The following is a 26,666-nucleotide window of genomic DNA, read 5'->3' on the forward strand; positions in this document are numbered from 1 at the left end:
ATGCTACACCGACGCACTCCGGCTCTTCTCCTGGATCTGAGAGCGATTCAGAGGTAAACTCCACAATCGACCTGCTTGATACAGAGGTTAGGGAGTTCTACGCCGCTCTCGACAACCAGAAGAGGCTACTTAAGAAAGCAGCTAGAGAGCGTAGAAAGCTTAGGGCTGAGCTAGCTTGTGCTAGGGAGAAATCTAGTGAGGATGAGTGCGCTGGCTGCATATCTCACATGAATGATCTTGTTGCTCTCCATGCCAAGCATGATGAGAACGTCGCGAACTTAGATGTTGCTAAGACTTCACTTTCTGACGTGTCTCACGAGCTAGCCAAGGCCAAGCATGAGCTTGAACTTGTCAAGGACGCTCCCATTGTTAGTGATGTGCTTGAATGCGATGAGTGTCCTATCTTCAAGTCTGATCTAGCTTCTTTGCAGTCCAAGTTTGCTACTGTTGTTTGTGAACTAGAGGAGCTTAGATCTAGGCCTGCTTTGCTTGGCGCTTGTAAGCTTTGTCCCACGCTTAGGTCGGAGCTAGAGGAGAAGAACGCTTTGATCAAGTCTTTTGGAAAGACTAAGGTCATAGAGTCTAGCCCACCTATTGACTGCTCTGTTTGCCCTGGTTTAATCTCTGATTTGGATAATCTTGCGGTAGAGAAAGTCAACTTGGAGAATGAGAACACATACCTTAGGGAGATTCTGAGTTGGATTTCTAGCAGTGAGCCGCAGTTGGGCATGATGATTAAGCAGTTCAAGCGTGGTGATGGGTTTGGGGTCGGTTACACATACACAAAGTCAGACTTTGACAGGTTGTATGGTAAGATTAGCAAGGCTGCTGGAAACACTGCTAGCACGAGCACGCAACATTCGCTTGTTGACCCCGCGGATGGTGTGCTTAAAGAACCACCGAAAGCACCTCCGCAGAAGCAGGTTTGGGTTCCAAAGCCCAATGCGCTGAGGAATCCCCTCGACACGCTCCCTGCTGCCACAGCCCAGGTTGCCCAGAAGAAGAGGGCTGCTCCTCCCCGTCCGCAGGCTAGGCCTCCACCTCCCAAGCGTGAGGTGAGGTACCACTGCAAGTTTTGTGACAGGGAAGGTCACCTGGAGGAGTTTTGCTTCAGGAGGAAGTGGGCTGTGAGGAGAGAGAGCAGGAGAGACCGAACGCGGACATGTACTCTGCTCGGGTGCATGGTCCTTCTCGGCGTGGTGGTAGGCAAGATGCTAGGGCGCACCGTGTAGGTGGAGGTCAGGGAGACGGTGGTGGTTACCGTGCTCCAGCGGGTGGTCGCTTTGCCGGTCGTGCTCCTGGTCATTTTCAGTACGGTTATGGACCACGGGACCGAGGCTTTGGAGGAGGTCTTGAGGCTCCACGCTTTCCTCGCGGTGGTGTTCGTCAGTCACGCGGTAGACGGGACAGGGGATACGCTTTATCTAATTTTGCTAACCTTTCTGTAGAGCAAATGGCTCGACACTGGTTTGCTTCTCACTTTGCTAACCCCAGTGTTGAGACATTTGCTCACCCTTTGTCTCGCTACTGATGTGCAGGTTGGAGGCTTGGAGAACAGGTGGATCATGGACTCCGGTTGTTCGCGCCACATGACCGGAAATGACAAATGGTAATCCAGCATCACCCCGATGCGCTCAAAGGAGTACATTGTGTTCGGGCATAATGGAAGAGGAAAGGTACATGGACTTGGCGCTGTTCGAGTTTCTGATCGCTTTACCCTGAGAGAAGTTGCTTTGGTTTCGAATCTTGGCTTTAATTTGCTATCTGTTTCGCAACTTCTTGATGAGGGGTTTGAGATTCGCTTCAAGGAGGGCTGTTCGCGTGTTTTGGATTCCAAGGGAGATTTGGTTTGCCGGATTACACCTCGCGATCGGGTTTTCTTGGTTGACTTCTCTGGAACTCCTTTTGGCCCTTCTCATTGCTTGATGGCTGGTCCTTCTTCTGATCTGTGGAAGTGGCATAGGAGACTTGGACATTTGAGCTTTGACTTGTTGTCGAGACTGAGCTCACTTGGCCTGATCCGAGGATTGCCCAAATTGAAGTTTGAAAAGGACCTTGTTTGCCATCCGTGTCGCCACAGGAAGATGATTGCCACTTCACATCCGCCTGTTAATCAGGTGATGACCTCTCACCCTGGAGAGTTGCTACACATGGACACTGTCGGTCCTACTCGGGTGATGTCTGTTGGTGGGAAGTGGTACGTTCTTGTGATTGTGGACGACTTTTCTCGCTATTCTTGGGTCTTTTTCATGAGAACCAAGGATGAGGCTTTCGAGTTTGTTCGAGACTTGATCTTGAGGTTGACAAACGAGTTACCCCAGGCCATGAGAGCGATCCGCAGTGACAATGGCACACAATTCAAAAATGCTCGTTTTGACGCTTTTTGCAGTGATCAAGGGCTTGAACACCAGTATTCTTCTCCCTACACTCCACAGCAGAATGGAGTTGTAGAGCGGAAGAATCGGACGCTAGTTGAGATGGCGAGGACGATGCTAGATGAGCATAGGACTCCTCGCAAATACTGGGCTGAGGCGGTTAACACTGCTTGTTACGTGTCCAATCATATTTTCTTGCATGCTTTCATGCACAGGACTTCTTATGAGTTGCGGTTTGGACGCCAGCCCTGTGTTGACCATCTCAGAGTTTTCGGTTGCCGGTGCTTTGTGCTGAAAGATGGAAATCTTGATAAGTTTGAGTCTCACTCGTCTGATGGAATTTTTCTCGGTTATGCTTCTCACTCTAGAAAGTACCGTGTGCTGATTATTGATATTAACATCGTCAGAGAGACTGGTGAAGTCACTTTCGACGAGACTGCACCGTGCAATTCTTCTGTCTTTGAAGTTGCAAGAGATGATGAGCTCGGCACCTCCATCTTTGAAGACGAGGAGGAAGAAGCTGCGGAGGGCGAGGCTGAGGCTACCACGCGAGCTGTGGACCCAGTTGCCTCCGCCACGAGCTCAGACGATGATGACGGCCCCGATCCGACTACGTCTACTTCACGGGGGCTGATCGAGGAGGTGACTCAAGCTTCACCAGCTGCACCTGAGGAGGCACCAGCTTTGGTTGAGCAGGAGGCGACTTCGACACGGGAAGCACCGCGACACATTCAGCGTCGCCATCCACCTCAACAGATGCTAGGTGATCTCAACAAGCGAGTCACCAGGTCCAAGGTAACAAGTATCGCTGGCTTTGCTCATTCAGCGTTTGTTGCCTCTTTTGAGCCCAAAGATATTGGACACGCTCTTTCTGATTCTAATTGGGTCAATGCCATGCATGAGGAACTTGAAAATTTTGAAAGAAACCAAGTTTGGGTTTTAGTCGAGCCTCCACCTGCTTGTAATCCCATCGGAACGAAGTGGGTTTTCAAAAACAAGCAGGGTGAGGATGGTTTGGTTGTTCGAAACAAGGCTCGTCTTGTTGCCCAGGGGTTTTGCCAGAAAGAGGGTATTGATTTTGAGGAAACTTTTGCCCTTGTTGCTCGTTTGGAAGCTATTCGAATCTTTCTTGCATTTGCTGCTTCCAAGAGTTTTAAGGTTTTCCAAATGGATGTTAAATCTGCCTTCTTGAATGGTTTTATCAAAGAAGAGGTTTATGTGAAGCAACCCCCTGGTTTCGAAAATCCCAAGTTTCCAAACCGCGTTTATAAACTTCACAAAGCTCTTTACGGTTTGAAACAGGCACCTAGAGCTTGGTATGATCGATTGAAAACCTTTTTGCTGGCTCAGGGCTTTAAAATGGGATGTGTTGATAAAACTTTGTTCCTCATGCGATCTGGCACTGATTTTCTTTTAGTTCAGGTATACGTGGATGATATTATCTTTGGTGGCTCTTCTCACGCTCTTGTCTCCAAGTTTTCTGATCAGATGTCCAAGGAGTTCGAGATGAGCATGATGGGTGAGCTGCAGTTCTTCCTCGGGTTGCAGATCAAGCAAACTCCTCAGGGCACTTTTGTCCATCTAGCCAAGTACACTAGAGACTTGCTGCGGAAGTTTGACATGAGCGACCTGTCACCTCAGCCGACTCCGATCAGCACATCGACAGCGCTTGATGAGGACTTGGACGGCGAGGTGGTGGACCAGAAGGAGTACAGGAGTATGATCGGCTCTCTCCTGTACCTGACGGTGACGCGACCGGACATCCAGTTCGAAGTCTGCCTTTGCGCGGTATCAGGCTTCGCCGCGCACCTCCCACAGGCAGGTGGTGAAACGCATCTTCAGGTATCTGAAATTCACCCCTGAATTTGGGCTTTGGTATTCGGCGGATTCTTCTCTGGTTTTGTGGGCTTTTCTGATGCCGATTTCGGTGGGTGTCGGTTGGATCGCAAGTCGACATCCGGCACTTGTCAATTTAACGGTACATCTTTGGTGTCTTGGTCCTCTCGCAAGCAGGCTAGCGTAGCGCTTTCTTCCACAGAAGCTGAGTATGTTGCCGCTATTAGCTGCTGCTCCCAGATACTTTGGATGAAACAAACGTTGCAGGATTATGGCTTGAGTTTCGGTAGGGTTCCCATCTTTGTAGACAACATATCAGCCATTAGCATTGCAAAGAACCCTGTCCTACATTCCAGAACCAAGCACATAGACATCCGATTCCATTTCCTGCGAGACAACCATGAGAGAGGACACATAGACCTGATCCATGTCCCTTCAGAGAGGCAAACCGCAGATATTCTCAACAAACCGCTTGAGCAGGACACCTTTACTCGCTTGCGAGGGGAGCTTGGGGTTTGTTACCCCTTTTGATTGCTGACTTTTCTTTGGTTAGCTTTGTAGATTTTATTTGCTTCTCTTTGTTTTCCAGGTTTGGTAGTTGCATTGTGCATATGCATTGTACATATTTGCATTTTGCATTGTCTCACTTGCACTAGCATTCTTGTATACATTGCTATGATCTTCTAGTGCCTGCTAGTGTGAGATGATAAACTTGATCATGTATAGCTTGCTCCATTGTGTATATGACATCATCTGAGTTAAGCTATTTTGTTTTGAAAATCTGAAAACATGATCACCCTGTTTTGGCTACTAGCATGTTAGAGCGTGTTGATATGCTTTGCTATCTTATTCATGCTAGTGTGGCTTTTCGTTCAGCAATTCATACTTGAAATGATCTAAATCTGATAAAATTGCTTGAACTGTTCTTGAAATGGATTGAAAAGATCCATGTGGGATTGCTTGTCGCACTGATCGAGCTTTCGGGACGGCTCACTTTGCACTTGTGAGAACCCGGGCAAGACTGTGCATGACTGAAACGAGTGCTTTAAGCTTTTGATTGTCTTTGACATAGGCTTGGCCTCGTTGCTAAGTAAAGCATGATAAGCTTTCAACCCCTGGCATTAAGAATTGATTGCTATAAATTTGATTGAAAAATGAATGTTGGCAACTTGTTTTGACTGGTTTGGCTCACATGTATGAGTTTGAGTAGCACTGCTTTTCATTTCCTACTTGTTAGTGCTAGATCATGGGTGATGCTTTTATTTCCCCTAAAACTGAACTTGCCTAACTCTAGACTGATTTGATATACCCTGTTGAGCTAGATGCAGGTCCTGTTTATGGATGCACACGTGCTTGTGACTAGATGTTGCTCATATCCTTGTATCCCTGAATGCTTTCACTTACACCTCCTGCATTACATTCATTGCATAGCATCTGTTCAGGGGGAGTTTCTACTTCAGGGGGAGCTTTAGGTCTTTTTAGGCTTGATGTGTGCATGTGCCAACAAGGGAGAGAATTTTGAGAGAAGTGATCGAACAAGGGGGAGACTTGTTTGATTTTTGAAAAACTTGTTGTGCACAGGGCCTTGAGAGTGCATCATTTTGGGAGAGCTGCACTTGGGAGAGGGAAAAGCTTTGCTTGAGGAGTTTCTGATTTGTTCTTGGCTCCTAGTTTTCCTCGTTTTCCCTCTGCTTCTTGCATGACTGCGTCGAGCGTTACCTCTGTCTTTGAGGAGTCATGTTTTGGCCTTTGATCGATTGCGTCGAGCCGTTGCCCTTGTCTTAGGGAATCGATCTGTGCTTGAGTAAGTGACTATTCTTGACTTTCAAAGCTTCTCTGTCACTTGCTTGAGTTCTTCGCTTTCTTGTTTCTCTTTTTATCACTTCTCTGCTTTCAGGTGGTGTGTTGACAATGCACTCATCAAGGGGGAGATTGAGGAACGAGAGTACGCTACCCTGCCTGTGATGAGTGAATTGTCAACCGTGCGGTGTGATCGTGTGCTTGGTCTTTGGATTGCAGGTACACGGGTGTCGAGTGTCGGCGGGGAGCTGCCGTGGAGGTGCTGTGGCCGATGGACCGTGCGGTGGACGGCGGTGACGGGCAGCCGGGACCGGAGCTCAGACCAGGCGGCAGCTGTGGCGTCCACTCCTGGATCGAGGGCGCAAGCGGCGACGGGAGGCGGGTTTCTTGGTTTGCGCGACAAAACCAAGGAGGCGGACGGCGGTTGAAGACGCCAAGTCGTGGAGGCACGGGCGTCGGTCTCGGGACTGACGGAGGCGACGGGCGTCGACGGCGTCTATGGCCTTGCTGCGGGCGAGGAGGTGACGGGCGTCGGGCGGCATCTAGGGCCATCAGAAGGCCGAGGCGGGAACAGCGTCTAGGGCCACGGCGTGGAGGCGGGAATCTTCCCGCGCGTGAGGTTTTGGCGGTTTTCTCAAAACCGGCCACTTACCCGGGTTTCGCGGACCCTCCAAAACCGCGGACCGGATCTTCGTCGACGTGGCGGCATCGCAGCAAAGACTTCGAGTCGAAGAAAGAAGCTCCGCCGTCGATCGAGGCTGTACAGCAGGATGCTGCTGACCCGACCGGTCTGACCGGTCTGGCCGCAGCAGACGGGTATAAATACCCCCCACCAGCCCGTGGCCGGTTGAGTCTCTTGAGTCTTTTGTTTTCTCTGTGTTTTTCCTTCTCCCTGCCCCTGCTCTAGGTTAGGGCCAAGAACACCAACACAAAGAGAGTTTAGATTATAGCTATTCTCTTCAATCTAGTGGGTGGATGATGGGCGGATGGCTCTAGCCTTTGTATAGGTGAATTCCTCTGAGATTTAATGGATAAAATTTGTTTGTGATTCACTTGTGTGTGCTGAGCATCTCGTCCTCCCCTTCTCTCTTGCGCTTTGGGTTCAATTCTCCTCTTTTGGTGTGTTTCTTGTTTGGAGGAGACCAACCCTTGAATTCGTGGTTTGATGGACTCTTTGTGACGATTCTAATCCTTCTAGCCAAGTGCTAAACCTACTGGAATCGAGAGTTCTCACGAATTGGCGATTTTGTGTTCTTGAGAAAACCCCAATCCTCTTTGATCTTTCCTCGATTTCTCTCGATCCGTGAATCTTTTGGGAAAGATCTTTTGGGAATATGTTCATGGGGTAGATGCGAAGTTTTCCTCCAAGTTTCGTTGAATTTGGACTTCGTTTGCTCAAGATTTGACATTTGGAGCTTTGTTGGCGGGCTGTCTGTGAGCGACCGGTCTGACCGGTCTGTGCAACCGGTCTGACCGGTCTGCAGTTTGAATTCCCAGCCCGACCGGTCTGACCGGTCTGTGCAACCGGTCTCTGCAGTTCAGCTCGGCATTTCGACTCGCTTTGCTTCCGCGCTGCGACCTGGGTCTTCTGCTTCGAAATAGCTTGTCCATAGCTATTCTCACTGACCTAAGTTGGATGGCTTGCGGTGATTTTGGGATATAGGCCGACGTTTCATATTTCAGAAGAAATTTTGATCGGCTCCCATTCACCCCCCCTCTGGTCGCCAGTTTCGGTCCCTCAAAGGCTAAAACAAAGCATCTATTACATCACCGGAACATCCAATCCGTTTGCAAGGCCTAACCTAGCAGATATTGAGCTAATCCTTATAAAATAAGAACAAACCATAACAAATTGGATCTACTAGATAAAAAAGAAGCAAGGTGTTGTCTCTACGCAGCTAATTCTTTGCAACGAGAATTAGCTTAAGATTAAAGCATGAACACATAGAGACAACATAATATTCGTAGATGGTAAACAACAGGAGCATGATAAATCTACTAAAAGTCAGGCTACAAATATCAAGATAACTAGCATTACTCGTCATCAAAAATGCTTCAGTACGAGTAATACCAAGGTAAAGGCAAGAACAATGCTGCCCTGATCGCAAAAAGTGATCAGGGCAGCATGGCACTTACTTGGATGAAACCCTAGAATTATGGGCGGCGTTGCGCCTAGGTAATGTTGCAAAACGTGATGACATTCTTCCTTTTACGAATATCATAGAGTACATATTTATAATCCGGAGACTTGGGAAACAATCTAAACTTAACTCGTCCAAATCGGACTCTATCTCTAATTCAAACTGAACTAAATCTAAAGATACATGGCCTACACGGCCCAAATACTCACACAGAAGCCGATTCATAAGCCTTCTTTAATTATTGCTTCAAGCCCAACTCGCTTGCGGCCCATTAATTAACCTTGTTAATTTATGGCGATAACAGATGGCTATCTCGCCGGAGGTGAGGGGAAAAGAGGGGGAGGAGAAAAGGGTGGTGAGGGGAACCTTTGGATGTGCTTCGTGCGGTGGGAGGTGGCGGTGAGCTGCCCACGGCGAGCAGGAGGCGGGGCGGTGTGGGTGGTGACCGGCGGTGCTCCGACGAGGGTTGGGTGATGGCGTGGGGATGGGAAGCTTTGTTGGGAGGTGGGGAGCCGATTTAGGGGGTCGGACAGGATGGAGGATGCCCGGAGCGGCAAGCGCGGCGGCGAGCTGGTGGGCGGCGATGGAGGCGCTCCCGGGGCACGCACGAGCATGGCGTGGCCGTGGGGGCGCGTGTGGATGCGGTGGCGCGCGAGGCAGGTGCACGTGGGCAGCCGCGATTGGCGCATGGGGCAGTGGCGGCTGATGATCTGGGCAAGGAAAAAATGAGGGCAGAAAAAAAGGAAAAAGAGAAGGGAGTGCAGACTCGAACTGCGATCAACTGGCGGGCGACATGCGGGAGGCGCCGGTGCATGGGAGGGAGGCAGGGAGCGTTGAGGCGCATGGTCCAAACATTTCTGGCCATCGATCTGGGTTTAAACCTCATGGAATGAATCCTAGTCATAGATTTCGATGGAGTTGTAATTGTGGGTACAATTTTCTAGGTGCGCAGCGGTTTGTCGCCTCAGCAGCGGTGTTTTGTTGGGTGGACGCAGCATAATTTATTCCGTGCTTTAGTGGAGAGAATTTGATTGGCCCAGTGACTTGAAGTACACTTTAGCCCATGTAGTGAGCCCAGCTTCTTCCCGAGCACTGAGCTTCCTAAAAGCAAGTCAGCTCACAGTCCACGTGAAAAATGACCCAGTTGAGTGGCGCCGTCCAAATTGAGTAGATTACGGCCCCATTGGAGGGCTTCGAGTGGCTCCGGCTTCACTACACAAACACTGTAGTGCAGCTGCTCGTCGAATCCATTTTCCTCTCTCCTCTCCTCCTCTGCTGAACTGTAGCACTATTCATTGAAGCTCGGAGTAGGTTTCTGCGGCTCCGCCGTCTCCGCGCTACAGTGCCAGAGCCGGAGCCTGTGGGAGCCCTCCCACATGAATTTGAGGCCTACGTTTGCACTATGGCGAGCCTGCGCTGTGGCGCCATGTTGACATCGATATGTTCCCGCTGCTGCCCGCGGTATGGCGGCGCATCCTTTGAACGAGAGCCTGCACGCGTTGTGGTACGTTCCCGGCCCAATGCTGTCCCCGGGTCACAGCGAGCGCCACGCACATGGTGTGCGCTGCAGTTTACCATGGTGCGGGTCAGTGCGACCTCTCAATGACGACTAAATCCTTGAATTGAACAGTAAAGGTAGGGAAAAGTCAGTTTTACGCCATTGAATTATCACAAAGTTCAATTTTTAATCTTCAACTACAAAATTGGATAACAGAGACCATCCAACTATCAGCACCGGACAGATTTGGCCCATATATAGGGTGGTTTCTAAGGTGGTTTTATATTTTTTTAAAAATAAAAATTCTAATTATATATGAAAAATTAAATTAATTCATTTGAAATCACAAAAATATGAAACTAGTAAAATTTTTCTAAAAATTTAACTTATTTACTAATGCTCTATTTGAATCTTAGTTATTTAAAAATAATGAGCATAACTATAAGCAACCAAATATTATGAATATGAAAAATTTGATCTGAATAGCTCACAAGTATTGTGCCAGTAGATAAGTTAAATCTTTAGAAAACTTTTAATCCCTATTTTATATTTTTTAATTTAAATTACATATGATTTTTTAGTTTAAATTATGATATTATTATTTTTCACAAAATAGAAAACCACCATTGAAACCACCTTAGTAGCCAAATTTGCCCGGTTTGAACTGTTCGACCTCTGTTATCCGGTTTAGTAGTTTAAGGTTTAAAATTGGACTTTTATAATAGCTCTAGGATGTGAACAAGACTTTTTCCATAAAAGTTTGCGAGAAAAATCAAAGATCAAAGCTCTGAACTGTAAAGTCAGTTGCTAATAAGTAATATAATTATGATTGTAGTGGTTCATTTGTTTAGACAGGAGTTGTGAGTAAGTAACGAGAAACTACTGGCAAAAAAAGAGAGGAAAATTTGCTAGAGGGTACCGTTAAAATATGAATTTTGCATAGACCACCTAAAAAAGGATGACTTTAACGACACTACAACTATATTGTAGTTTGTTAAGATCAAGGGTGGGAGAGGGATGCAAGCCACGGAGATGATAAAGCTGCAGAATTGGAGCAAACTTATCCTTTCCGGTTGGTTTGCTATTAAACTGAATAAAATAGTAGCTAAAATATCCTCCAGCACATTATACCATAGAATTATAATGTTCTTTGATAAAGTTAGTCTTTTCTGGCTACGGCAAAATACAGCTGCCCGTTAGCAAATTTTGAGGGGGGGGGGGGGGGGGGGGGGGGGAGACTTCGAGTAAATCTCAGATCTCAGGGGGGCTTTTACAATTAATCTTCCATTCAACAAGTCTTCCTCTTCTTGGCGTCCTAATCTTCACTTCTTCAGTTCCGCAAGATCTCCAGGAATACAACCGATGGCCTCCTCCCCCCACCTCAAGAACCCTCGCTCGTCGGTCTCCGCGGCCCTGGCGGCGAGGGACTGGGCGTCGCTGCCCCCGGACATCCTGATCTCCGTCTTTCTCATGCTGGGGCCCGCCGAGATCATCCGGCGCTGTGGTGGCGCATCGACATGGGCACGGGGTCTTGCCGTTTTCCTCCGGCGGACGGGCGGCGCTGCACGCCCCCATGGATCGCGCCGCCGGGGAGTGCGAAGCCTTCTCGAGGCCCTGCGACAACCACTTGCTCTTCTATCTGGTTCGAAGGTACAGTACACCCTTTCTGAAATCCGATCCATTTTCGAAATTAAATGGTAGAATTAGCATTATTAAGTATAATATATGAACTGTGATCTGGAAATTTTTCTTCTTCCTGCAGAGCACCCTCCTTGAAAGTCCAGCATGTGAAGCATCTCTATGCGGAGAATAAAGTACTGAACTTGGTGCTCAACAGGCTACCTCTCCTTGATGATCTTGAAATTTCCCCTTCATTTGTCAGTACTCCCTGAAAGAATTTACTTCAGTCCGTCTGCCAAGATTGCCCTCGTCTCAAGAAACTCAGACTCAACTGCAGTGAGTCCTTTGACTTCCATAATGGCAATGGCGTGGCCTTGGAGATAATCCATGGAAAGATCACACCGATGCATGACTTACGCTCCGTAGAGTTGTTTCACTGTGACCTGACTACCCAGGGGCTGAGAGCAATCCTTGACAGTTGCCCTCTGTTGGAAACTCTCCGCATTACTGGATTTCTAGTGGGTGGCAAGATGGGTGAGAAGCTACGGCGGAAATGTGCTGGAGTGAAGGATCTGACTATTCCTGATAAATCAGTGAAATTTCACAGGAGTCATCGTCATGATCATGTTAGAAGACAAGTTCAGGGCCCTTGGAGATGGACGACTGATCCTTCGCACGATTAGACCTGCACATGGCAATGTTTGACTATGGATTTCCCCTTTGGTCACTTGATTTGTAATGTAATGTTCCAAGTACTTTCTAGTCATCCTGTTTGCAGTGATGGTGTTGGGATCTATATGTAATGGGATCAACTGTTATCAGGGACCATTCTTTTTAGTGAGGCCCTTCTGCGTTGTGCTGCCGTGAGACCTTTATTTTTTAGGACAGCATTTAGCATGCATTTTGTAGAATTTTCATGCCATATTTCTAGTTGAGTAAAATGCACTGTGGGTACATGAACTTGTAGTGCTGTGTCAAATAGGTCCATAAACTTAGAAACCGGACATCTAGTCCCTCGAACTTGCGAACCCGTTTACTCCAGGTCCAGTCCGGTTTTGCATGGCTTGCATGGCACTGTGCACCCGCGATTTGCTACAGTAAACCCGGATTTGCTATAGTTACCGCGGTTTTGTTTTTTCTTTTCTAATTTATTTCGGCTGAATCTTTAAAAAATCATAACTCTTCGATACAACATTGGATGAAGATGATTTTTATATGAAAATTGTAGCCCTCGACGAGATCTACAACTTTCTAGTTTTGAGTTTTTTCATTTGATGAAGTTAAGTTGCCCAAAAAAATTATACAAAAGTACAGCACCATAATAATCACGTACTTCTGCTTGTCGCACTAGAAAATTAATATATTTTTCTGTTTGTTGTCAAATGAAGACACTTGTATACTAAAATTTTAGTACTCTAAAAGATCTAGATTCTTAGAGTTTTAAGTTTTTATATTTGAAGTTGTTAAAATGTCGATAAAACAGTATAAAGCAGCATATTAAGTACGCAAAAGACATTGAGGCTTTATACTATTTTATCAACATCTTAACAACTTTAAATGTAAAAACTCAAAACTACAAGAATCTAGATCGTTAAAAGTGTTAAAATTTTGGTATACAAAGTGTCTTCATTTGACAACAAATAGAAAAATATATTAATTTTCTAGTGCGACAGAAGTACGTGATTATTATGGTGCTGTACTTTTGTATAATTTTTTGGGCAACTTAACTTCATCAAATGAAAAAACTCAAAACTAGAAAGTTGTAGATCTCGTCGAGGGCTACAATTTTCATATAAAAATCATCTTCATCTGATGTTGTATCGAAGAGTTATGATTTTTCAAAGATTCAACCGAAATAAATTAGAAAAGAAAAAACAAAACCGCGGTAACTGTAGCAAATCCTGGTTTACTGTAGCAAATCGCAGGCGCACAGTGTCATGCAAGCCATGCAAAACCGGACTGGACCTGGGGTGAATGGGTTCGCAAGTTCGAGGGGCTAGATGTCTGGTTTCTAAGTTTATGGACCTATTTGACACAGCACTACAAGTTCATGTATCCACAGTGCATTTTACTCTTTCTAGTTTGTAAAAACTTTGGTATGACTTTGTTAGAAATTGTTGGTAGATATATAAAGTTGAACTCAACTATGTAGTTTACAGATTTCATAGTGTTCCCACCAATGGTCAACTCAACTCAACTAGATATATAAAGTTGAACTCAACCATAAAGGCAAACATGTAGAATTGTAGATGGAGGGGCAGATACGGTGGTCCCAATCGAGGTGGGTCCGATCGTTGCTGATCCAGAATCCTTATCGATTACATCTTACCAATGTGGTCTTTTGTAACGGCCTCGTAGTGCGCTGGCTAGTCATCTCATCAAAAGAATTGGGGTGAACCACTAGCGTAGCTCACGACTTATGGGTAAAGATGTGTAACCTTTGGAAAGTGTAAAACTGGTATACTAGCTGTGCTCATGATCATGAGCGGCCCTGATCCTCCTTTTGATTAGTGGGGTTACATGGTGGTTTGGTTTGGTTCTCAGTAGTTACATAACTAATTCTGATTAATTTCTTATGCAATTTCTAGGTTAATGGTTTAATTCACTCATTTGTACTAAATAGTTTTTAATAAAATATGCCAAGATTAAAATCTAATGCAGTTGAGTCAGCCAACCTTAGAGCCTCATAGTTTGTGTTATACTTGTTGAGTACAAGTTGTGTACTCACACTTGCTTCCTCTATACTTTTATTCTCTTTTGGGAATCTCTTTCATCGCTGCTTAGTACATGGAGATGTGGAGGAGTACACACAGGACTTCGACGACTTCTAGGTGCTTCGTTCACCAGTCGACATCCTTGTGGCGCCCCGTTCAGTCTTCGTATTTGTTTTACGCTTCCGCCTGTATTAGACCTTATGTCATTTTGGTAATAATAAATTCGTACACGATTAATTATCTCTTTTTACGTGATATGTGTTGTGATATCTTGATAATTCTGTTATATATGTGTGTGACTTGATCACGGCGCATATATATTTGCTCGGCTTTATTATTTTAAAACCGGGTGTTACAGAATTGGTATCAGAGCCATGTCGACTATAGGACAAAAGCATAGTTAGAACTAGTCGAGTTTAAGGACTTCTTTTCTCTTCTTTTCTCTTGCCTTGCTTGCTGAACAAAAATAAAAATTAATTTTTGCTCCTATATATTTCCCTTGAGTTCTAAGAAATTTTAATTTACTCGTTCTCGCTTATTCTTTCTATAGAATTAGTTTGATCTTTCCATAGGTTTTGGCCTGAAGTAATTGCCTGACCCCATAAGATTAGCACACCCTTATAATAGCACGATAGAACGCTTACGACGAGTAGTGTTAATTGAGTCGTGTGATAAACTCGACGAAAGTGTGAATTTTGAATGCTTGTCATTATGCTACATGTTTAATTTGGATTTTTGATTGATTACATAGCTTAGTAGTGGAAATTTGCTTAATGAAAAATAGTTCTTAAGTTAAAGTCTATTTAAATAATTAAAATGAGTTAGATCGTTGGGGGTAAAACTGTACACTCTGTTCTCTCTACTTTATCATGCCAGAGTTTTCTTTTCGATTGTATGCAATATCTTCCGCTCATAAATCTTTTGTTCCAATCAGATGGTGAACACCAGGAGGACCGGCACTGGCCAGCAGCAGGGGCAGGAGAACCAGGGTACCGGCCAGCCGTTGCTGATGCCGCTGCCCCTGACTCCCGAGCAGTTTTTCCAGCTACAGATGCAGATGATGGTGACCCTGAACAACACAGTTCAGGCTCTGCAGCAGGCCCATACTCAGCCACCGCCTCCACCACAGCAGCCCCGCGACCGGCGTGCGGACTTTCTGAGGGGTCACCCGCCAACATTCTCCCACGCTGCTGATCCTCTTCAGGCGGATGATTGGCTCCGTTCAGTGGAGCGCCAGTTGGACATCGCCCAGTGTGACGACCAAGAGCGAGTCCAGTACGCAGCAGGGCAGCTACGAGGGGCTGCTCTGGACTGGTGGGAGTCCCACTGGACTCAGGACCGCGAGGCCTTCACCTGGACTCAATTCCGGGAGCAGTTCCGGAGCCACCACATCCCCGCCGGTGTCATGAAGATAAAGAAGAAGCAGTTCCTTGCGCTCAAGCAGCGGGCTATGTCCGTGACGGAGTACCGCGACAAGTTCCTATAGCTTGTGCGCTACGCCACCGCAGAGGTCGCTGATGATGGCGACAAGCAGGAGCACTTCACGGAGGGGCTCAACGATCACCTCCAGTACTCACTGCTGAACCTCCACTTCCACGACTTAAACCACCTAGTCGACTACGCCCTCAACACAGAGCGGAAGCGCCATGAGATTGAGGACAGGAAGAGGAAGCTCGCCCCGGCTGCATCCAGCAGTAACACTCGCCCCCCGCTTCCAGCAGCCGTAGCAGTACCAGCAGCGGCCGCCGCCGCAGCAGTACCAGCAGCGGCCGCAGCAGCCGCAGTACCCTCAGCGTCAGCAGCAGCAGCAGCAGACGGGCCAGGGCCAGAGGTACTAGGCTCCACCGGCTCGCCCCGCTCCACAGGCTCCATGGCAGGGAGTTCCCACTCCTCCTGCCAGCTCGCAGGCGCTAGCACGCGCTGGCCGCGTGTGTTACCAGTGCGGCGATCCGGGTCACTACGTCAATGCTTGCCCGTGGAAGGCGCCGTCCGGTCAGCAGTGGCGCCCAGCTCAGCCCAGGGCGTCACTTCAGGGCAAGGTGAACCACATGACAGCCGAGACCGCGGCTGAGGCTCCTAACATGGTGATTGGTACGTTTCCGGTCAATTCTTATTCTGCTACTGTACTTTTGGATACCGGTGCTACACATTCTTTCATCACCAAGTCATTTGTTGAGCAACATGGTTTTCAAACAAGCACATTAAAGAGGTGTCTGCTAGTCTCTTCACCGGAAGGGGAGTTGAGATCCCATATTGTTTGCCCTCGAGTGAGCATAGCCATAAGGGGGGTAAAGTTCAGTGCTAATCTGATGGTCATTGACAATGTGGGCATTGATGTCATTCTAGGGATGGAAACTCTTGCTAAATGGGGAGTCAGAATTGATTGTGCCCAGCGGACCATTCTCTTGTCAACCTCCAGTGGTCAGGAGGTCACAGTCAGTGCATCTGAGCCTTCTGGATTTCTGCATCAGATGGAGGCTAGACCCACGGATGGTATTCGCGTGGTGTCCGAGTTCCCAGATGCCTTTCCAGAGGAGTTGCCATGTATGCCGCATGATCGCGCCATCGAGTTTTCCATCGATCTTCTGCCTGGCACTGCACCCATTGCTAAGCGCCCCTACCGCATGGCACCTATAGAGCATGAAGAGGAAAACAAAACCATAGATGAATTGCTAGCCAAGGGCTATATTCGCCGTAGCTTCTCTCCTTGGTCTTTCCCTATCTTGCTTGTAGAGAAGAAGGATGGTGCGAAGAGGATGTGCGTGGATTATCGGGATCTGAATGCTGTCACTATCAAGAACAAGCATCCATTGCCACACATTTAGGATCTATTTGATCAGCTTCAGGGTGCTTGTGTCTTCTCCAAGATTGATCTGAGATCAGGCTATCATCAGCTGAAGATTCATCCCTCTGACATCCCGAAGACGGCATTCACTTGCAAGTATGGGCTATATGAGTACACGGTCATGTCCTTCGGCTTGACTAATGCTCTGGCTTTCTTTATGCATCTGATGAATAAGGTGTTCATGGACTATCTGGATCAGTTTGTGGTGATTTTTATCGGTGATATCCTGATATATTCCAAGTCAGAGGCTGATCATGAGGTGCATCTGAGGCTGGTGTTGCAGAGACTGAAGGAGCACCAGCTATACGCCAAGTTCAGCAAATGTGAGTTCTGGATCGATGAGGTACCCTTTCTCGGCCACATCATCTCCATGGTAGGTATTGCAGTGGATCCCGGCAAGGTCAGAGATGTGCTTGATTGGAAAGTACTGCAAACTGTGAAGGCAGTCCATTCTTTTCTGAGCTTAGCAGGCTATTATCGGAGGTTCATCGAGAATTTCTCCAAGATTGTGAAGCCTTTGACTTCCTTGCTAGAGAAGGGTGCAGATTTCATGTGGACTAATGAGCGACAAACAGCCTTCGATGAGTTGAAGAAGAGGTTGACTATTGCGCCAGTCCTTACTCTGCCTGACCAGAGCAAGAGATTCACAGTGTATTGTGATGCATCGAGAGATGGTCTGGGATGTGTCTTGATGTAGGAAGGCAGAGTGATTGCATATGCCTCACGGCAGTTGCGTCGGCATGAGTTGAACTATCTGACTCATGATCTCGAGTTAGCCGCAGTGGTGCATGCTCTGAATATTTGGAAGCAATACTTGTTTTGGCAGAGGTGTGATATCTACACCGATCACAAGAGTCTCAAGTACATCTTCACGCAGAATGAGTTGAATATGCGGCAGCGAAGATGGTTGGAGTTAGTCAAGAACTATGACCTGGAGATTCTTTATCATTCAGGCAAGGCCAATGTAGTGGCAGATGCTCTGAACCAGAAGAGTTATGTCAACATGGCCGTGGCTTTCCAGATGCCTCAGGAGTTGTGTGAGGAGTTCGAGAAGTTGAGTCTGAGTTTCGTGCATCATACTTCGAGTGCAGCATTCGAAGCCGAACCCACTCTAGAGGCAGAGATTAGGCAGCACCAGAGTCAGGACAAGAAGCTTCAGGACATCCATGATTTACTCAAGGTCGGCAAGGCGCCTCATTTCAGAGAGTATGAGTAGGGAACCTTGTGGTACAAGAATCGGATCTGTGTGCCTAATGTGAATGATCTCAGAAAGTTGATATTGAGTGAGGCTCATGATATGGCTTATTCTATTCATCCAGACAGTACTAAGATGTATTATGACCTCAAGGAGCGATTTTGGTGGTACGGGGATGAAGCGTTCCATTGCTGAGTATGTGGCTATCTGTGACACCTGTCAGCGTGTGATGGCAGAACATCAGAGGCCAGCAGGATTGTTGCAGCCGTCGAAGATTCCAAAGTGGAAATGGGAAGAAATCACTATGGACTACATCATGGGATTACATCGTACTCAGAAGGGGTACAATTCCATATGGGTAGTAGTGAATCGGTTGACAAAGATTGCCCACGTCATTCCGGTGAACACTACCTACTTCGGTGCTCGACTCGCAGAGTTGTACATCTCCAGGATAGTGTGTATGCATGGTGTGCCGAAGAAGATCATATCTAACCAAGGATCGCAGTTCACTTCATGGTTCTGGGAGCAGCTGCATGATTCGTTTGACACGAAACTGCGTTTCAGTACCGCTTATAATCCTCAGACATATGGGCAGATAGAGAGGACCAACCAGGTGTTGGAAGATATGCTGCGGGCATGTGCTATTCTGTATGGCACCAGCTGGGACAAGTGCCTGCCATTTGCTGAGTTCTCTTATAATAATAGCTACCAGGACAGTCTCCGAAAGTCATCCTTTGAGGCCTTGTATGGTCGGAAGTGCAGAACTCCTCTGTATTGGGATCAGGTTGGAGAAAAGCAGGTGTTCGGGCCTGATATTATCAACGATGCTGAGCAGCAGATGCAGGTGATACGGGAAAATCTGAGGATTGCTCAGACCAGGCAGAAGAGCTATGCAGATGTCCGCAGGAGGGATTTGACATTTGCTGTGGATGACTATCTGTGTCTGAAGGTGTCATCGATGAGGGGAATCTGCAAATTTAATGTGAAGGGGAAGCTAGCCCCTAGATATATTGGTCCGTTCAAAGTGCTAGAATGGAAGGGAGAGGTAGCGTATCGCCTGGAGTTAGCTCCCAGTCTTTCAGGAGTGCATGATGTATTCCATATCTGTCAGTTGAAGAAGTGCTTGAGAGTGCCGGAAGAGCAAGCACCGTTGGAAGGGTTGGATGTGCAGGAAGATCTAACCTACACCGAGCATCCAGTGAAAATTATAAAGACATCTGAGAGAGTTACCCGAAACCGGAGAATCAAGATGTGCAGAGTGCAGTGGAGTCACCACACAGAGGATGAGGCTACTTGGGAGCGAGAAGATGAGCTGAGGAAGACCTATACCGATCTCTTTGCTAGCCTGCCCATCTGAATCTCGGGACGAGATTCCTGTAAGGGGGTAGGTTTGTAACACCCTAATTTAAATTTCAGTATTTTATAATAAATTTAATTAGCTTTATTTAATTTCCTAGGATTTGATTTGCTTAGCCTTGCATTTATAATCTATTTTATTTCATAAGTAATTAAAATTTATTTTAGGGCTAACATGTTTGTGCATTCATGCTGGTGCATGGTTTTATTTGTTTGAGTGTTGTAGGGTTTGAATTCAAATTCATTTGAATTCAAATAGATTTGAGTTGGTTTGGAAAAAGAAAAAGGAAATCAAAAACCCAGCAGCCAGCCCAACCCAGCCGGCCCGCTCCCTCCTCTCACCGCGGCCGGCCTGTTTTCCCCGCACCGGCCCAGTCGACCCAGCGCCCCGAGGCCCAGCTCCCGCAACCCGTTCACCCGCGCAAGCCCGCACGCTCGCTCTCGCCTGTTCGCTGTGCACCACTGACAGCCAGGGCACGTGCGTCAGCCCCGTTCGCCCGCACCCGCAGCGCCTCTCCCCTCTCTGACAAGTTGGTCCCACCTGTCATCTCCGTCTTTCCCGCCTTCCCGGCCGTGCAGCGTCATGTCCGGCCGAAATCTCGCCGTGACTGCCCCGGGCACGCCCGCCTAGGTTCCTCCGCCCTATGAGATGAGTGACAAGTCTTGAATAACTTGCTAGCATAAACTCAAACTTATTTCTTTAACTTTAATAACTTGATCATGGGACCTTTCTTTCACAACATAATACTTAATCATCAGTAGTCTAGACATCATCAATAATTATGTTGTTACTCGAATGAATATCGCAATCATAGCAGTATCAATTTGTTGTCCATAAACTTAACACCGGAATATAATTCTAAAGCTTGATAAGTTAAAACATGCCTTATGCAATCTCAGTTTTCATTATGCCAAGTTTGCATAGAGCTCTCAATAAAATTGCTCTTTTCTGTGAAAGTGAAGGACATAATCTAATGTGCACTTTTACATCCTCACACTCTTACAGAACTCTTAGCTAAATAATTTTTAATAAACAAGCATGCTATGGTGTCTTGTACATTATCCAATGGACCTCTTTTGGATAATATTAAACACATAAGGATTTTCGGCTTACAAATGCAAAGTCAATCACTTAGAGACTCATGCATAAGCTTCAAAAGATTGAAGCATAGGGAACGTCTTCCTTCAATCACTTTATTCTTAGGGTATTAGACATAATCTGCTTCACTATGCAAAATAGAACAGCGTATCTTAACATTATTCATATTTACCACTTTGGACAGCTTACGTCTCTAGTGGTAATCCTAATACTCCTTTGGTCCAATCTTAGTGTACATTAGTGCCCAAAGCATAAGAGACTTTTACCAAGATTAATTTAAATCTAATTGAAGGATAGAAATGCTCTCAACCTTAGTGGCATATTCTAATCGCCACTTTACTTAGTAGAGCATCATCCACTTAAGTATTAGGATAGTAAATTTTCCACCTTAATCTCAGTACATACATTTATCCATGAACATATAGAATCATGGTAAACTACGAGCTTAGCATTTTAATTCTCTTCCGAAATCAACTCATGGCGAAAATACTTATTTGATTCCATCACAAATTTATACTAAAGCTCATAGATTCAATTTATGGCCTCCTTTATAGTGACCTTCAAAACGAATGAGGTCATTCTTTTATGCCAACATCAACAGTTAGTATACACCACATCTTCATGTTGGGATTAATCAACTTATGAGAATCCTCAACAAAATATATGGAGATTTATTTAACTGATGGCATGAATTAAACATTATGAGAATCTCTTACTTGAATCATCGATGCGGGAAACTAAGTCCACATCTCTTCAAATCATCTCTTCCTCCTTTGTGAGCTCCCACTGACTCCCACTAATCTCTGCATTTTTTAAGAACACAACAATTGAAACAACTAATCTTTGCATTCCCTTAGAAACAAAATAGTTGAGACAATTATAGTGGTAGAAATGGTACCCTTAGATTTATTAGGATATCCATAAATGGTGGCTCATCATGACATAAGTTATTTATCTTTAGTATACCATTGATCAACTTCCTTTACTAATCAAGCCCACACCAGCGATGGCTAGAAATGAACAAGAGCAGCAAAGCTTATGGTCAAATATTTACCAAACAGCGATGGCCAGAAATGATAAATATAAGCCATACTTCAAAAGTCTCGAGCTTCATTGAACTAGTCAAATAGCGATGGCTGAAATAAACTAGAGCAACAAACTTTGTGAACATTGATTCATTAATCAGCGATGGCCATAATAATGAATCAAGTCACACTTAACTTTATTTGAGACGATTGGCTTTATGGAGTAATTCTCCTGTCACAATGTTTTTTTAGAGCGTTCTCCATCATATTCACCCTTTATATGAGCCGATTTTCTAATTCAGGCTTTTGAATCTCAATCTTTATGGGCAAATAAAAATATGGTGATAAGTTATAGCTCTTTATTGTCTTTACATCTAATGATTGGAGTATCTCTCATTCTTATGAGACATTACAACTGGAGTATCTCTTATACTTGATGAGACATTCCAATTCTCCCCTTCGAAAATGTGATTTAACTAATAATATCACAATTTCGACGAGGTCTCATCAACAACTTTATTGAAGCATTATACAATATGCAAGAAATATATAAAATAATTCTTGACAAGATAGCAAAATCAACAATGATGATATACTTATTATATCAAAACTTAGCAAATGTTCAGAATCACTTATTACTGAAAACAAATATGACTAAATATATAAAACTAATGCGAAGCATTTAACATCTTCGTCTTCATCATCATCATTAGACTTTGCTCCCCTTGAACTCCCCTCAACTTATGGGTCAGACTTAATGACCTGCTGGGAATGCATCTCAATCAATCCACCAAAATTTAGGGGAAACTTTAACTTAAAAAAGCTTATGAGACAACTTTATTACTCTTCTTTTGCACTTGATGAAGTGACTCACAGAACTTATATTTTACTGGAGTATCCACATTTTGAGCACGCTTATTATAATACTCTGGTAGAGAAGCCATAAGATATTGCACTAGTAGATCATTAGAGATGAACCTGCCAAGTGCTTTCAACTCAGCAGCCATATTGTGCATGCTCTTAATGTGTATACTTAGTCCATTGTGCCCATCATAACGTGAGGTAGACAGCTTATTTATGAGGAAGTTGGCATAATTAACTTTATAACTTTCCTCAATGGAGTTCAAAAACTCCTTAACACTTAGTTTCCTATCATCCTTCCTATAAGGAAATGCTCCCCTTATAGCATCTGAGATCGAATGTTTTATAACTAATTTTGCAAATTCGTTGGGTTTTTCCCATTTCTCCAACTTGGAGTTGTACTCCCTTAATTCTCAGTACTTATAGAAGGATTAATAAATTTATCCTCATAAAATGCGTAATCAAAGTCCAGAACTTTGAGAACGTGCACCGCTTTATTCCACTTAGAAAAGTTGGTGCCATTAAAGGGCTCAATGGTACTTAGTAAGTCCTTATAATCCACTAAAAAATTATAAAATTGAAGTCTCAATAATCTTATACAACCAGATGCACATAAAGGCACAAGATTAAACCTACGATGGTCTGATTAAAATTATGCCATAAGTTTCAATTTGCATCACCGATGTGAAAAACAAACGAAACTTATCATTAACTCATAATTAAAACAACGATGGTCAGAATTAATTACAAGTGTACTCTAATCAAACTTCTCGATGGTTCCATTTGATTAGAGAGCATCTTAATTGTATATGGTGGAAAAAATATAATTTTTCAGCTTAAACAATGCAAACTAATGCAATATTCATCAATAAAAGCATAATGGAAACATTAAGGCAAATACACTTATTCTGGAATTTTAAACTTAAATTTAAACAGTGAAAATGACACATAAATCATGAAGTGATTAGATTTCACTGTAGATATAAGCCTTATAAAATTTTAAACTTTACATTATATAATCAGTGCATAAAACCTTATTAAACTTAATTGCACTGAAAATTTAAACTTTATTGCACTTACAAAAGATAAGGCTCATTAATCTTTAGATTCTTTCTCATTTAACAAGCACATCTAAGATTATGAATTAATTGTGCTGAAAAACAAGACTCATCAATAGCCCGAAATTGAACTCATTATTCGTGATAATTTTCCATAATTATTATTAAATTAACCTCATAACATCAAAATTATGAAAAAAATATCACTATTCATACTTGAGAAATATCTATCATAGATAAATTAAGCAATAAACTTATTTGCGAAATTATAAACAATAGATATCTCAAATATGAAATAAATACTCATGGGCATTAAATAAACATAAAGCTGGTAATTATAGGTGCAACAGTAATTAATGAAAGCCTTTAACTTAAACAATGAGGAAATAAAACTTAAATTATTAAAACAGTAATGGAAAAGGCTTTAAAACTTAAACTGGGCTAAAGGCTCATAAAACCAGCCCATAAAATGCTAATGGCCCAAATGCGCAACCCAAAAAGGAGTCGGCCCAATCCACCTAACCAAACCCTAATGCCAAGCGATCTGGTCCGTTCATTCAATCCGACGGCTACGAACTCCTTAAGTTTCACATAAAAGAGCAGAGGCTTGTCTGAAACCATAATGCCTCCTCGCTCTCCATTCCTACCTCAGCCCGTGCCACCACTGTTCATGCGCCTTCGTAGACCCGGCAGCCGCCGCCTCCTCATGGCGCGCGCCCTTGGCATGGACGCTGCCCCGCGCGCACCGAGCGCCGCGTCTGCATGGGGCCGGTCGCCAGGGATCCGGCCAGCCTCCAGTGCACAGCGCCACCATGGGATCTGGGCACGCAGCTGCCGCCTGCAGGGCCACATGGGCATGCGCCGCGTGACCGCCCTTGGGGCTGGCCGCTGGCCTGACCCGTCGCGTGGCTAGGCCCGTGCGCCCCGGCCGGCCACTGCTGCCTCATGCGCGGCAGCTGCGCGTGCCGCTCTCCCGCTTGGCCGGCTGCCCCAGATGCCGCGTGCTAGCCCCACTCCTCAATGGCCAGCACCGCTGCCTGAAGCCACGCACGGGTGCTGCGAGCACTGCACGCCAGCTCGGGGGCAGCCGCCGCCTTATGGCGCGAACCTTGCAGGCCGCCGCCTGATGCAGCTCTGCGCGCCGCGCGACGGGGCGACGTGCGCCCAGCGCTGATGCAGTGGCTGTCGGTCTTGGCCGTGCGCCGTCAGGGCCCCTCGCCGGTGTGTGCGTGCGCACTAATCGCACGCACGGCCGTCGAGGGCTCCTCGTGGCGCAATTGGCTGGGCTGATGCGCGCCTGATGCGCACGGCATGCTGAGTCTCAGGTAAGTGTTCTCAATCTTAGGGTTAGGGTAAGAGTTCATGAGGCATTTGGAGATTTCTTGATGCGATGTGAAATTGCTTTTCCCCTTCTTCTACATGCTTACTGATGCATTTAATTTCATCGATCTGACTTCAGTTTGGGAAAACCAACTTAACAATGGGCTAAAATTTGGGGAGAAAACTTAGTAGCCGAAACCCTAAACCCTAATTGCATAAACTCATTAACTGAATCATGAAATTAATCTTAGCATGCCTCGGTCTAATCATAAATTAGCATTAATATAATTATTTAGATCTAATCTGAGGTACTTAGCCTAATCAGATTAAAACTTGCATTAACCAGAATCTAATCTGAACATAAGTTAGGCTAATGACTTCATAAACATGGACCTTAATCTAAAATGCCCATGAAAACCTTATGTGCAGGACTTAATCTTAGTTTCATCAAGTTGATTACTAATTGCACATAACAGATCCATGTGTTTATTGCACGCAAACAGAATAGTAGATCCAATCTACTAATTGCGGTGCACTGATTTGCACATAGCACTTAAATGATTAGATCCATATCAGCATTAATTACATATAATTAAGCACGAAACAGATCTAAACCGACATAAATCAGAGGCTTAGAACTTGATGGCTCTGGATTAGGATCACGACAGATCTAAGAAGGCTCTTGATACCGATTGTTAGATTTAATTATCATGAACAAGATCTTAGCTTAGTCTAATCATGATCACTAATTACTTAATGCGGAATTAATTAGATTAATACTGACTAGAACCTTTGAATCAATGAACGCCTCTGTAGTTGTAGTAGTAGGGCTGATGTAGATGAAGTAGAGTTTAATCTTCACCAATTAGAGAGACTTAGATCTCTTGTTGATGAAGATCTTGATGTCGATGATGACCAGCAACTCCCGCCGGTGCCTGCCACAAAGTAGATGAGGAAGTCGCGCTTCCAGCCCCTCCAGTGCCCTAATTGATTGGTGTTTTGCTAATCGCGAGATTAACTGATTAGGGTTACAGAGGGTACCCCTCCGTCTCATATTTATAGACAGCACTGTGGTACCGGGGCCGACTTATAGATGGCAACATTAGGTGTACCTGCCAATCACGGTACATGAATATATTTGGTATGTTATCTCTAATTTGTGGAATTTGTTTGCCATGCAGATCTAGATTGTTATCCTGAGATCACAAATTTCCAACAATTTGTAAATAGCTCACCCAAACAACTATTCCCCAAGGAGTGCTATGTGGGGCTATTTGGAATGGGCCCACTAAAAACTGTTCTCTCTCTCTCTCTCCGGTTGCATTCATCGCACAGGATTCTTCCCACTCGGTCTTGCGTTCCTCCCCCACCCAACCCCTACCCACACCTCTCCCTCACCCACGCCGCCGCCTTCCCCTTCACCCGCTCTGCCTCCCCCCCCACCCCCACACGCGCCTCCTCCCTCACCCGCTCCGCCTCCTCCCTCACCCGCTCTACCGCCTCCCCCACCCCCACACGCGCCTCCTCCCTCACCAGCCCCGCTGCCTCACATCCGCGGATCCGGCCTGCCGCCTCCTATCGACGTTGCCGGCCCCCACCCACACTTCTCCCTCTTTTCGTTCCGAATCCGACTTCGACTTTCTTCTCCCATGGTGGCGGCTTCGATTTCTTTTCGGAACGGATGCTTCAGTAATATATGCACATGTTTGAATTATATGTGTATGGATTTGTATGTTTGATGGAGGATGTCGAGGGCTTTTGGGGGTACCCACTGCCGGGTGGCGGAACGCACCCGCCTATTCCCTGAGGGGGAGTACTCGGGGAAGTGCCAAGCTTATTAGGCCGATCTAGCACGGGGGCAAGAACGCAAGAACACACGAGTTTATAGTGGTTCGGGCCGCCGGAGCGTAATACCCTACATCC

General features: G+C 45.5%; 2 protein-coding genes across 2 annotated transcripts in view; both read left to right on the plus strand.

The window, feature by feature from the left end:
* The window catches only part of LOC120711706 (putative F-box/LRR-repeat protein 22), a 74,852-nt gene that overhangs the window by 38,387 nt on the left and 9,799 nt on the right, over nt 1–26,666 (plus strand). The gene's annotated exons all lie outside the window — the stretch shown is intronic.
* Nucleotides 10,902–12,132, plus strand: LOC120711709. Its single transcript, XM_039997331.1, has 2 exons — nt 10,902–11,300; nt 11,413–12,132. Exons 1-2 carry the CDS (start codon nt 11,013–11,015, stop codon nt 11,461–11,463), a joined length of 339 nt encoding a protein of 112 aa, XP_039853265.1. The 5' UTR covers nt 10,902–11,012; the 3' UTR covers nt 11,464–12,132.

Source organism: Panicum virgatum, chromosome 6K (assembly GCF_016808335.1).
Source record: "Panicum virgatum strain AP13 chromosome 6K, P.virgatum_v5, whole genome shotgun sequence".
NCBI classification, from domain to species: Eukaryota; Viridiplantae; Streptophyta; class Magnoliopsida; order Poales; family Poaceae; genus Panicum; species Panicum virgatum.

Coding starts and splice junctions, on each gene's coding strand:
- LOC120711709 (XM_039997331.1), top strand. CDS start 11,013: ATGGCCTCCTCCCCCCACCTCAAGAACCCTCGCTCGTCGGTCTCCGCG. Junction 11,301..11,412: donor CTCTTCTATCTGGTTCGAAG/GTACAGTACACC, acceptor TTCTTCCTGCAG/AGCACCCTCCTTGAAAGTCC.